At 50.7% G+C, this 12,670-nt stretch overlaps 3 protein-coding genes and 1 pseudogene across 3 annotated transcripts; 2 read left to right on the plus strand and 2 right to left on the minus strand.

Annotated features, from left to right (window-relative positions):
* Window positions 1-174, plus strand: part of LOC149279741 (histone H1 pseudogene) — a 627-nt pseudogene extending 453 nt beyond the window's left edge.
* Window positions 175-303: 129 nt separating this feature from the next.
* On the minus strand, window positions 304-1,066 carry LOC149279742 (histone H3-like). The gene is made up of 2 exons (XM_089500929.1): window positions 670-1,066; window positions 304-383 (listed from the first exon to the last, which is right to left on the minus strand). The coding sequence occupies exons 1-2, from the start codon at window positions 1,064-1,066 to the stop codon at window positions 304-306; spliced, it is 477 nt and encodes a 158-aa protein (XP_089357055.1).
* A 2,490-nt stretch (window positions 1,067-3,556) lies between these two features.
* LOC149279743 (histone H2B 1.1-like) lies at window positions 3,557-3,937 on the minus strand. Its single transcript, XM_089501007.1, has one exon. The coding sequence runs from the start codon at window positions 3,935-3,937 to the stop codon at window positions 3,557-3,559; it is 381 nt and encodes a 126-aa protein (XP_089357133.1).
* Window positions 3,938-10,671: 6,734 nt separating this feature from the next.
* Window positions 10,672-11,061, plus strand: LOC149279744 (histone H3-like). Its single transcript, XM_089500972.1, has one exon. The coding sequence runs from the start codon at window positions 10,672-10,674 to the stop codon at window positions 11,059-11,061; it is 390 nt and encodes a 129-aa protein (XP_089357098.1).
* The last annotated feature ends 1,609 nt before the right edge of the window (window positions 11,062-12,670 follow it).

A 12,670-nucleotide genomic window follows, 5' to 3' on the forward strand; every position in this document is an offset into this window, starting at 1 on the left:
CCGTCGGCCGCTGCCAAGAGTCCCAAGAAGCCTAAGGTTGTTAAGGCGAAGAAAGCTGGCAAAAGCCCAGCTAAGAAGGTCGCAAAGCCCAAGGCAGTCAAAAGCCCCGCAAAGCCCAAGGCTGCCAAAAGCCCCGCAAAGCCCAAGGCTAAAAAGGCAGCCCCGAAAAAATGAGAAGGGGGGGGCATGGGTTTTGGAGCGCCTCTGGTGTGTGCTTTCCCACTTAGTTCTTCACAAAAGGTTCTTTTCAGAACCATCATATCCTCCGAAAAAGGAAAAAAGCGTTTAATCACCCGGCCGCGGCTATGTGGGCCTCCCGCTAAAGCCTAGCCCAATACTTGTGCGTAGATTGACATATTCGGCCAGCGCTCTCGCTCGGAGCTCTGTCCGTAACAGAATAGAGATAAGGGGCGGGCTTAAAGATTGTGCTTTGCTTTTACTCGTTATTCCCAGCCGGGGACTCGGCCGCTCAACGGCTCGTCCGGTAGTGGGATAATTGTAAGATGTTTCAAGCTTGGGCGCGAACAACAGGGTTAATTTCGTGCATGCGAAGGGAAACACAAACCACAAGCTCGTTTGAGTGACAATGTGGTGGCTCTTAAAAGAGCCTTTGTGGGGGCTGTGGGGAGATCGCGTTCGCCCACACAGCGTTTACTTAGGCACGTTCACCTCTGATCCTGCGAGCCAGCTGAATGTCTTTTGGCATGATAGTAACCCGCTTAGCGTGAATAGCGCACAAATTGGTGTCTTCGAAAAGCCCCACCAGGTAAGCCTCGCTGGCTTCCTGGAGAGCCATGACAGCAGAACTCTGGAAACGTAGATCGGTTTTGAAGTCTTGAGCAATCTCACGGACCAGCCGCTGGAAAGGCAGTTTTCGGATAAGCAACTCCGTAGACTTCTGGTAACGACGGATTTCTCTTAGAGCTACGGTGCCCGGGCGGTAGCGATGTGGCTTCTTCACGCCCCCGGTAGCCGGAGCGCTTTTCCTCGCAGCTTTGGTCGCCAGCTGCTTCCGGGGAGCCTTTCCTCCGGTGGACTTACGGGCTGTCTGCTTGGTGCGAGCCATACTGCCGCGTGCGGATACGATTCACCGGCAAACACAACGTAACTGTAACGATTCTGTGGCCAACTCAACCCCTTTATAGAGTAGCGGTAAATGTGATTGGATACGCTTAATCACGCCCCTCTTTTTCATAGGCTAGGACGATGGTTCGAAAAAGCCAGCCTTTGATCAAGAGACTTCGGTGTGGAGCGTTATCTTTTTTTTAATTTATTTAAATTAAATGCTCGAATCGGTCATTTATTCGTTAGCTGCGGTCCTTTTTTATTTATTTCTTCTCCTCTCTTTTGTTCAGCCTCCTACCTAGTGAAACTGTGTACTGGCTGACCGTTAACAGCGATACGGCGACAGCTAAAAGCCCGCCTTTATCTTGGCCGCCGTTTGGCGTTTATTTACAGCGATATGCTGCCACCTAGTGGTAAATGAGGGATCGTCGAAAGCGATCACGTGGAGGTGAGGGAGGCAGAAGCTTAAGGTAATAAAGGCTAGGCATCTTTGAAAGCAGATGCGGGCTTGGTGTAGGGAGTGGCGCAAAGGAGGTTGGTTTGAATTGTTCATATCCGGTTTCCTTTGATATTCCTAAATAGCCAATCGGTGTCTGAGGCACGCTTGGGAGCTTCTCCAGCCAACCAACGTGAAGCATATATTCAAATAGTAACGCCCCCTTGAGGCATCATGGTGCGGTTCCCTATCAGGTCCGTCGAGTACGTATAAAAGAAAGCTGGCTGGCCGTCAGCGAGTGTTGTGCTGTGGAACTCGTGAAGCAGGCGGGATCATGTCTGGCCGTGGCAAAGGAGGTAAGGGACTCGGGAAAGGTGGCGCAAAGAGGCACAGGAAGGTGCTTCGGGATAACATCCAGGGTATCACCAAGCCTGCTATCCGCCGTTTGGCTCGCAGAGGAGGCGTAAAGCGTATCTCTGGGCTGATCTATGAGGAGACTCGCGGTGTGCTCAAAGTGTTTTTGGAGAACGTGATTCGTGACGCAGTCACTTATACTGAGCATGCCAAGAGGAAAACCGTTACCGCTATGGACGTGGTGTATGCCTTGAAACGCCAAGGCCGTACTCTGTACGGTTTCGGAGGTTAAGCTTGTTGACTCGTGACCCTGAAACACCCAACGGCTCTTTTCAGAGCCACCCACACCCTCTCTTAGGCTATGATCATGTTGTCCCCGTGTCTGCTCGTGCTTTTCTATGCACACCTTGAAATAACCAGCTGAACAGTGGCTGGGTCTGGCTATAGATTGAGCTACTGGCAGGATCGGAATGCTGGGAGTTGGGCCCGTTTGCAGAACATGTGCTGGGATCGGCAGCTGGTGTCCTCCAAAGGCTTGCGCGGGGGGGCCGCTTGAATGGGGGCCGGGACGGCCCAGGTTTAATAGGTGCCGTCTGTGGTAGTTATCTGTATTCTGTATGTCCCGGTATGTGGGTGAATTTTATTATGTCTTTGTCGTCCCCTCATGTGTTATCCTGTCCGTGTGCCACATGTCCTGCCCACGACACTACCGAGTTATGTATTATTGGGGAAAGCCCGTATACTACAGCGCCACCGAGGTTCCTGAAGAGCTGTGTCCGCTGCCAGGATCACGCATTGTCCTTTTCAGGACAACAGACCCACGATGTAGCTCATCTTCGGCTAGCCACAGTGGTAAAGCAGCCCCTTCTCTCTGCAACGCTGGTTCTGTCTGGCGGTGTAGGGGTTAATCTCCGGCGTCCCAGCAGGAGAAATCAGCAATTAGCTGGAATACCCAACGGCTCTTTTCAGAGCCACCCACACACTATCTTAGGCTATGATCATGTTGTCCCCGTGTCGGCCCGCGTTTTTCTATGCACACCTTGAAATAACCAGCTTAATAGTGGCTGGGTCTGGCTATAGATTGAGTTATTGGCAGGATCGGAGTGCTGGGAGTTGGGCCCGTTTGCAGAACATGTGCTGGGATCAGCAGCTGGTGTCCTCCAAAGGCTGGCTTGAATGGGGGCCGGCCCGGGGTTAGTAGGTTCCGTCTGGTGTGTGGTTATCTTAATTCTGTATGTCCCAGTATGTGTGTGATTTTGATTATGCCTTTGTCTCATGTCTTATCCTGTCCGTGTGCCACATGTCCTACCCACAACACTACCGAGTCATGGCTTAGTCAATAGCCCCACGATGTAGCTCAGCTTCGGCTAGCCGCAGTGGTAAAGCAGCCCCTTCTCTCTGCAACGCTGGTTCTGTCTGGCGGTGAAGGGGTTAATCTCCGGCGTCCCAGCAGGAGAAAAGGTCGTTGCCATCACAGGAGCCCCTTCACCTTGGGCTTCTCTTCCCAAGCAGTCTGGTCGATGGGCACGATACCCCAGCTTACCTGGAGGAGTGAGGAGCACATTTCAATGCTCACAAATGCTCTTCCCAGACCTAGCAGTCCGACAAAAGGGGCTACATCAGTTACATAGCGCTGAGACAGACCATGTGGGTGGCTCTCAAAAGAGCCTTTGTTTAAAGAGTGAGAGAACGAGGAGAACTTTACTTGGCGCTGGTGTACTTGGTAACAGCCTTGGTGCCCTCTGACACAGCGTGCTTGGCCAGCTCTCCTGGAAGGAGGAGGCGTACAGCAGTCTGAATCTCCCGAGAAGTGATAGTGGAACGCTTGTTGTAATGGGCAAGGCGTGAAGCTTCCCCGGCAATGCGCTCAAAGATGTCATTGACAAAGGAGTTCATGATGCCCATGGCCTTGGAGGAAATGCCAGTGTCGGGATGCACCTGCTTCAGTACCTTGTAGACGTAGATCGCATAGCTTTCCTTTCTGCTCTTCTTGCGCTTCTTCCCATCTTTTTTCTGGGTCTTTGTAACAGCTTTCTTGGAGCCTTTCTTCGGAGCAGGCGCAGATTTCGCTGGATCAGGCATCGCGTCTGCTGTCCTTTCAACACGCAACGCTGAAGAACGTGATGAACACTGAAGTGTTAATGCGCTGGGCCCTTCCCTTTATAGGCAGCGCATGCAAATAAGGCCGTTCTGCTGTCTCGCGTCCGATTCGATGAGGTTGTCACGTGAGAAGATGGGGCCGCCCATGAACCGCAGTGCCTACACCGATTGGTGTCTCAGACTATTTCCACCCGATTGGCTGTTTTGGAACGGAACCAATCAGCGACGAAGAGCGTCACGGGGGGAAGCTACAAATAGTTGGGTAAGTGAGCGGCGTCTTTTCGTAAGAAACTTCACAGTTAGCTGACCGATTAGCCGCTTGTTGAGCGAAAGCATGTCTGGCAGAGGAAAACAAGGTGGAAAGGTTCGGGCTAAGGCAAAGACGCGTTCTTCCCGTGCTGGTCTGCAGTTCCCTGTCGGCCGTGTGCATAGGCTTCTTCGCAAGGGTAATTATGCCGAGAGAGTAGGCGCCGGGGCACCCGTGTATCTGGCAGCGGTGTTGGAGTATCTGACTGCTGAGATACTGGAGTTGGCTGGTAACGCTGCACGCGACAACAAAAAGACCCGTATCATTCCTCGCCACCTGCAACTCGCCGTTCGTAACGACGAGGAGCTCAATAAGCTGCTCGGAGGGGTCACCATTGCTCAGGGAGGTGTTCTACCCAACATCCAGGCGGTGCTCTTGCCCAAGAAGACAGAGAGCCACAAGCCTGCCAAGAGCAAGTGAGTGCAGTAATCGGTAACTGCAGAGCAATTAGCAAACATCACCAAAGGCTCTTTTCAGAGCCACCCATAATCTCTGGAACAAGCTATATCTGTCTTGCTATAAACTTACTGCAAACTTATTTAAAGGCAACTGCTTTCCACTGCAGTTTTCCAGCCCGATGTTTAGTTGGTGAGCTTAACGATGGCTAAACACCATTCATACAAGCTACATCATACACCCTACCGCCCCCCCCCCCGGCCGTTTCTGGGTTAAAATTCGAGGCAAAGCTGCCAGCACTTAAATTGATAAATATGGTTCTCAAGAAAGGTGGGTGAGCAAGTGCGACCACACGGTGGCAGCATTGCATAGGAAATTGTGGTTTACCGCAGATTAAAGTGGCAGAAGCCGGGGAATCACTCAGCTGTGTGATGATCGTGTAGCTGGCAATGGTCTGGGGAGCGTATTAATGAATTTGATAATCACTGTGAGAGAGACCCGTGAGTAGCTCCACTATAGACATCTCCCTTGCCTCTGAAAGCTTAATTGCTAAGAAGGAATTAACCCTTCATATACCCCAAAGTAGTGATACGAAGTTCGGATCAGTAAAGTGAATCGGATCATTTCGAGTCGTTCATTGAAATGATCCGATTCATGATCCGAATCTTTTGCCCAGTCCCTCCCTGCAGTCAAACTAACGATTGGCCCCGCCCCTTTCATTAGGGTCAATGAACCCGCCTGCCTGCCTACTCTAGCGATGTCACTGAAGGCAGAGAATCGTTCAGAGATTCAAACCATTCAGAGAATATCACTGACACCACACTTATATAAATAAATACATTAATAATTTTCACTGCCCCCAGGATTTAGATTCCCCTTAGATTGTCCACCTTTAGATTGCTTTACCTCTAACTGCACCTTTAGTTAACTTTATTAAATTAACCCTCAGTCCTCAGCATTAAATTAACCCTAAACATCCCATTAACCATTACTGCCTCTAAATACCCTCATTAACCATAACTGCCCCGGCGCGGCTATCGGACCCACACCAGCTGTCCCTTCCCGTCCTACCTCATCCATGTATCTCCTGCCCTACCCATGGACTTCGGCTCTCGTAGCCCAGACACCCTCGCAGAGACTGGGGATCCCTTGTCACTGGAGCCGCTAGAGAGGTGGCGATCAGGCGGTGCGGCTATCGTACAAATGCCGGCTGTCCCGGGGAAACTTCGATTTGCTGCCGCCCGGGGTCCCTACGGATATTGCGGGGCTCGGTTGCCTAAGCGTGGCGCCGGACCGTCTGGGCAGGGAGGGAAGATGTGTGCCTGATTTATGACCTTTTTATCACCTAACCTGTATATAAGCCTGTGTGTTTCCCCAATAAAGTCTGTTACTTCACTGGAACGTTAGTTTCGTCTAATGCTTCAGGGACCCGCTGGATTACTAATTGTCATTTTCAGGACAATTACGGCACTGTACTCAGCTACGCCTCGGCGGGCTGCGGTGCCGTGAAGCTAGGGTCACCGGACCAGCTCGTGAGCCCTGCTCCGCTAGTGTCGGTGTGACGGACCGACCAGGGACCTCAGGTTCTCCCTCTCCACCAAGAGCGACTTCTCCCTTCAGGACAATAATTCCCCGCAATCTGTAGGCAACTGGCACCACTAAGTCTTGGAGATAAAGAGCACACATTATCTTTATTAGATTATCTCTCAGACCTTAGTGTGCCGTGTGCAAACTTTTACAAAATAAGGCAATAATATACATTTTTATTAATACCACATTAAAGAGTTTCATGTCACTGGATAACATTAACTGAGGGGTAGGGTGACTCTAGGAACCATCACATTACTCCCCCCTTTGTTTCCAGTGACAGACCCGGCTAGACCCCAACGGGTCGGCTTAGGGCTGTTTCTTTGGTTAGGTGGCTAACTCCGATTGCAACGCGCAAGCATAGTCCTGGAGGCCATCGAGGAGTCGATCTATCATCCTTTGGAACGTCGCCGGAGCGTTCTTCAACCCAAACTGCATTACCCTAAATTGGTATAGTCCCAATGGGGTGATGAAGGCCGATCTCTCTTACCACGAGACATGCGGTGTAACAAATCATCTACTCGGGGCATGGGGTAGTCACTGTCAGTCACAGTCCGGTCATTGAGCCTGCGGTAGTCTACACAGAACCGGGTCGTCCAGGGCCCGACAATGGAGCCGAGTGGGGAAGCCGCTCCAGGCGGCACTTTTGAAGGGCGGCACTTCGCCGCCCCAAGCCTTTTTTTTTTTTTTTTTTTTTTTTTTTTTTTTTTTTTTTTTTTTTTTCTTTCTTTCTTTCTAAAGCGAAAGAGAGAGAAAGGGGCGCTGAGTGGTTTTCGCTTACCAAGCTGTCAGTACCCGCTCGGCGCCCCTCTCTCCTCTGCAGCGAGTCTTCCTGTTCGGTCTCGGTGCCGCCTTGTAATGCTGAGTGCCGGAAGATTTCCGGCGCTCAGCATTACAAGCCGGCACCGAGACTGAACAGGGAGATTCGCCGCAGGACTGCTGAAAGGTAAGTACAAGGGGGGGGGAGAGGGTAGATAATATGGGGGGGGTAGATAATGGGGGGGGCGGCAGGGACGTTGGGAGAGGAAGGGTAAAACAGGGGGGGGGGGGGTGGCATTTTGCCTTGGGCCGGCCCTGGGGTCGTCCCATCTCTCTTAGGCACTAGGACTACCGGAAAAGCCAAGGGGCTCTCGGACGGCTCAATCACTCTCAGATCGAGCATCTCCCTAATCTTCATTAACATCCCTTCTCGGACAGACTCAGGAACTCGGTACGCCGCTTGGCGTAACGGGGTCTGCCCTGGAGTCTCCACGCGGTGGTGCATCCGGGGAGGGCAGAGAGTAAGCCGCCTCTCTGGTCTAACAGCTGGTGAACTTGGACTTCTGGAATTCCCCTAACTGCACCGCTAACTGTATCGTGCCAAGTTCCCTCGTCCCTAACGTTACCTGGGGCAACGGTAATTCTTCAGGGTCATCTATCGCCGGGGTGCAAATAACTGCTACTTCCTCGGGACGCTCCTGGTAGGCTTTCAACATGTTCACACGGAAGGTTCGCTGGATCCTTCCGTCTGCACATTTAGCTACCATGTAGGTGGTGTTGCACAGTTGCTTCACCACCCGATACGATCCCTGCCACACCACCTGCAGCTTATCCTGACGGGATGGTTTCAGCGCTAGGACCTTCTGCCCTACTTCAAGATTAACCCCTTCACCGCCATACAGAACCAGCATTGCAGACAGAAGGGGCTGCTTTACCACTGCGGCTAGCCGAAGCTGAGCTACATCGTGGGGCTATTGACTAAGACATGACTCGGTAGTGTCGTGGGTAGGACATGTGGCACACGGACAGGATAAGACATGAGGGGACGACAAAGGCATAATAATCACACACATACTGGGACATACAGAATTAAGATAACCACACCACAGACAGAACCTACTAACCCTGGGCCGGCCCCCATTCAAGCCAGCCTTTGGAGGACACCAGCTACTGATCCCAGCACATGTTCTGCAAACGGGCCCAACTCCCAGCACTCCGATCCTGCCAGTAGCTCAATCTATAGCCAGACCCAGCCACTGTTAAGCTGGTTATTTCAAGGTGTGCATAGAAAAACGGGGGCCGACACGGGGACAACATGATCATAGCCTAAGAGAGTGTGTGGGTGGCTCTGAAAAGAGCCGTTGGGTGTTTAAGGGTGACGAGTTAACAAGCTTAACCTCCGAAACCGTACAGAGTACGACCTTGGCGTTTCAAGGCATACACCACGTCCATAGCGGTAACGGTTTTCCTCTTGGCATGCTCAGTATAAGTGACTGCGTCACGAATCACATTCTCCAAAAACACTTTGAGCACACCGCGAGTCTCCTCATAGATCAGCCCAGAGATACGCTTTACACCTCCTCTGCGAGCCAAACGGCGGATAGCAGGCTTGGTGATACCCTGAATGTTATCCCGAAGCACCTTCCTGTGCCTCTTTGCGCCACCTTTCCCGAGTCCCTTACCTCCTTTGCCACGGCCAGACATGATCACGCTTACTCCACGAGTTCCACAGCACAATACTCACCTACGGCCGGCCCGCTTTCTTTTATGCGTACTGGACGGACCTGATGGGGAACTGCACCATTCTGCCTCAAGGGGGCGTTGCTTTTTTTCATATATGCTTCTCGTTGGTTGGCTGGAGAAGCTTCCAAGCGTGCCTCAGACACCGATTGGCTATTTAGGAATATCAAAAGCCCGCCCGCGGGAGATCGCTTTCGACGATCCCTCATTTACCACTAGGTGGCAGCATATCGCTGTAAATAAACGCCAAACGGAGACCAAGATAAAGGCGGGCTTTTAGCTTTCGTCGTATCGCTGTTAACGGTCAGCCAGTACACAGGTTCAGTAGGTAGGAGGCTGACCAAAAGAAAGGAGATCAAATAAATTAACAAAAAAAGAACCACAGCTAACGAATAAATGACCGATTCGAGCATTTAATAAAATAAAATAAAAAAACTCTCCACACCGAAGTCTCTTGATCAAAGGCTGGCTTTTTCAAACCCTCGTCCTAGCCTATGAAAAAGAGGGGCGTGATTAAGCGTATCCAATCACATTTACCGCTACTCTATAAAGGGCTTGAGTTGGCCACTGAGTAGTGATGGGAAGTTCGGATCATTAAAGTGAATCGGATAATTTCGATTCGTTCACTGAAATGATCCGATTCATGATCCGAATCTTCGGATCACTCAGTGTGCCTGCACGGAGTTACTGTTTTCCAGTAACTCCGTGCAGGCACAATAACGATTGGCCCCGCCCCTTTCATTATGAAGCCTCCCCCTGCCTCCAGTGATGTCAATGAAGGCAGAGAGTCGTTCAAAGATTCGAATCTTACAGTGATCCGGATCACTGTAAGATCCGGATCATTGTAAGATCCGGATCTTTGAACGACTCTCTGCCTTCATTGGCATTCTAATCATTCAGAGAATATCACCATACTGTTATAAATAATACATTAATAATCACTGCCCCCAGGATTTACATTCCCCTTTACCTGCACCTTAAGCTAACTTTATTAAATTAATTAAATTAACCCTCACCATTAACTTAACCCTAAACACCCCATCAACCATGACTGCCCCTAAAATTAACCCTTAACACCCCATCAACCATGACTGCCCCCAAATTAACCCTAAACACCCCATTAAGCATAACAGCCCCTAAATTAACACTAAAGACCCCATCAACCATACCAATTTATTTGGTAATTTATCTGGAGTACATGCAATTAATTTAGGGGCAGTTATGGTTAATGGAGTATTTAGGGTTAATTTCAGGGGCCGTTATGGTTAATGGGGTCTTTAGGGTTAATTTCAGGGGCCGTTATGGTTAATGGGATCTTTACGTTTAATTTCAGGGGCAGTTATGGTTGATGGGGTATAAGGGTTAATTTTATGCTGATGACTGAGGGTTAATTTAATTAATTTAATAAAGTTAACTGTAGGTGCAGTTATAGGTAAAGGGGGGCCAAGTCAGGGGAATCTAAATCCTGAGGGCAGTGTGAACTTTTTTAATGCATTTATTTATAAAAGTATGGTATCAGTAATATTCTCTGAATGATTTGAATCTCTGTAAGATTCGGATCCTTGTAGGATCCGGATCCCTGTAAGATTCGAATCATTCGACTCTTCGGATCATTCGACTCTTTGAACGACTCTCTGACTCTATGAGTCATCGTTCCTGTGTGAATTAATGAGCTGTAACCTGACCCCAGAGTCTGTGTCTGAGTGCTCTGCAGATGACTCACAGCTCTAGGATCAGGTTACAGCTGCATGATTCACAGACTGAACCGCTACAAATGAATCGTTCAGTCTACTGAACTGATTCATCCGGATCCCTAAAAAGAACCGGATCAAATGAACGATTCGTTTATGATCCGGACATCACTACCACAGAGTCGTTACAGTTACGTTGTATCCGTCGGTGAATCAGATCGTTACGCAGAAGTAGCATGGCTCGCACCAAGCAGACAGCCCGTAAGTCCACCGGAGGAAAGGCTCCCCGGAAGCAGCTGGCGACCAAAGCTACCGGGGGCGTGAAAAAGCCACATCGCTACCGCCCGGGCACCGTAGCTCTTAGGGAAATCCGCCGTTACCAGAAGTCTACGGAGTTGCTTATCCGAAAACTGCCTTTCCAGCGGCCGGTCCGTGAGATTGCTCAAGACTTCAAGACCGATCTACGTTTCCAGAGTTCTGCTGTCATGGCCCTCCAGGAAGCCAGCGAGGCATACCTGGTGGGGCTTTTCGAAGACACCAACTTGTGCGCTATTCACGCTAAGCGGGTTACTATCATGCCAAAAGACATTCAACTGGCTCGCAGGATCAGAGGTGAACGTGCCTAAGTAAACGGTGTGTGGGCGAACGCGATTTCTCCCTCACCCCCCACAAAGGCTCTTTTAAGAGCCACCACATTGTCACTCAAACGAGCTTGTGGTTTGTGTTTCCCTTCGCATGCATGAAATGAACCCTGTTGCTCGCGGCCAAGCTTGAAACATCTCACACCATTATCCCATTACCGAGCGAGCCGTTGAGCGGCCGAGTAACGGCAAAGCACAATCTTTAAGCCCGCCCCTTATCTCTATTCTGTTACGGACAGGGCTCCGAGCGAGACCGCTGTCCGAATATGTCAATCCACGCTTAACACACAAGTATGGGGCTAGGCTTTCAGCGGGAGGCCCACATAGCCGCGGCCGGGCGATTAAACGCTTTTTTAAAATCTTTTTCGGAGGATATGATGGTTCTGAAAAGAAAGTTTTGTGTGAAGAACTAAGTGGGAAAGCACACACCAGAGGCGCTCCAAAACCCACACCCCCCTTCTCACTTTTTGGGGGCTGCCTTTTTAGCCTTGGGCTTTGCTGGGCTTTTGACTGCATTGGGCTTTGTGACCTTTTTAGCTGGGCTTTTGCCAGCTTTCTTCGCCTTAACCTTAGGCTTCTTAGGACTCTTGGCGACGGTTTCTTGATCTTTTTCGGGCTCTTCTTCACTCCTGCAGGGGCTTTCTTGGGCGACTTCACAACCTTCTTAGGGGCTTACGGGAGTTTCCTTCTTCTTTGATGTCTTCTCTTTGCTCTCCAGCTGCTTCTTGTTCAGCTTGAAAGAGCCAGAGCACCGTTGCCTTTCAGCTGGATCAGGGTCTCTTTAGACACCAGACCCTTGAGAGCGAGCTTCAGACGGCTGTTATTCTTTTCTACGTCGTAGCCACCAGCAACGAGTGCTTTTTTAAGAGCTGCGAGAGACACTCCGCTGCGCTCCTTGGACGCAGAGACTGCTTTCACAATAAGCTCGGAGACACTGGGACCGGACTTCACAGGACGGCTTTTTGCAGCTGCCGGCTTCTTCGGCTGTTTCTTCTTGGCAGAGGTTTTTGCCGGCGGAGGCGCCGGGGAAGGAGCTGTCTCGGCCATCTCAATGCCTGGATCCCGCCACGAAAGAGTTGCAATCGCACGTAAACACGGGGTTAAACCGCCAGAAGTTTGGCTTTTATAGACGAGCTGCCGCACATTCATTGGTTCATGAGCAGTAGCCTGCGAGTCTATGATTGGACGCCGTTTCTGAAACCTCCCCATGCTGCCGATCGCCGGGGCATCGCTGGATTTGCATTCAGGGGGAGGTTGAAAGGAAAATATACTTACCGTTTGCGCGTAAAGTCTCATCACACTTCTAATTCAAAGCAGTTAAATTTCCTACACCGTGCAGCCCCCACCCCCCCCTAAAAACAAAGCGAAAAGAGAGAGAAAGGGGCGCTGAGTGGTTTTCGCTTACCAAGCTGTCAGTACCCGCTCGGCGCCCCTCTCTCTCTCCTCTGCAGCGAGTCTTCCTGTTCGGTCTCGGTGCCGCCTTGTAATGCTGAGTGCCTGAAGATTTCCGGCGCTCAGCATTACAAGCCGGCACCGAGACCGAACAGGGAGACTCACCGCAGGACTGCTGAAAGGTAAGTACAAGGGGGGGGAG

Source organism: Sceloporus occidentalis, unplaced genomic scaffold, assembly GCF_023333645.1.
Source record: "Sceloporus occidentalis isolate IW3139 unplaced genomic scaffold, rSceOcc1.0.p SCAF_161, whole genome shotgun sequence".
Classification (NCBI taxonomy): domain Eukaryota; kingdom Metazoa; phylum Chordata; class Lepidosauria; order Squamata; family Phrynosomatidae; genus Sceloporus; species Sceloporus occidentalis.

Excerpts from the sequence above, each read along its gene's own strand:
- LOC149279742 (XM_089500929.1), bottom strand. The coding sequence starts at position 1,066 with ATGGCTCGCACCAAGCAGACAGCCCGTAAGTCCACCGGAGGAAAGGCT. Across the intron at positions 384-669 it reads GCTGGCTCGCAGGATCAGAG|AGCTCCGAGCGAGAGCGCTG; the intron begins GTGAACGTGCCT and ends TGTTACGGACAG.
- LOC149279743 (XM_089501007.1), bottom strand. The coding sequence starts at position 3,937 with ATGCCTGATCCAGCGAAATCTGCGCCTGCTCCGAAGAAAGGCTCCAAG.
- LOC149279744 (XM_089500972.1), top strand. The coding sequence starts at position 10,672 with ATGGCTCGCACCAAGCAGACAGCCCGTAAGTCCACCGGAGGAAAGGCT.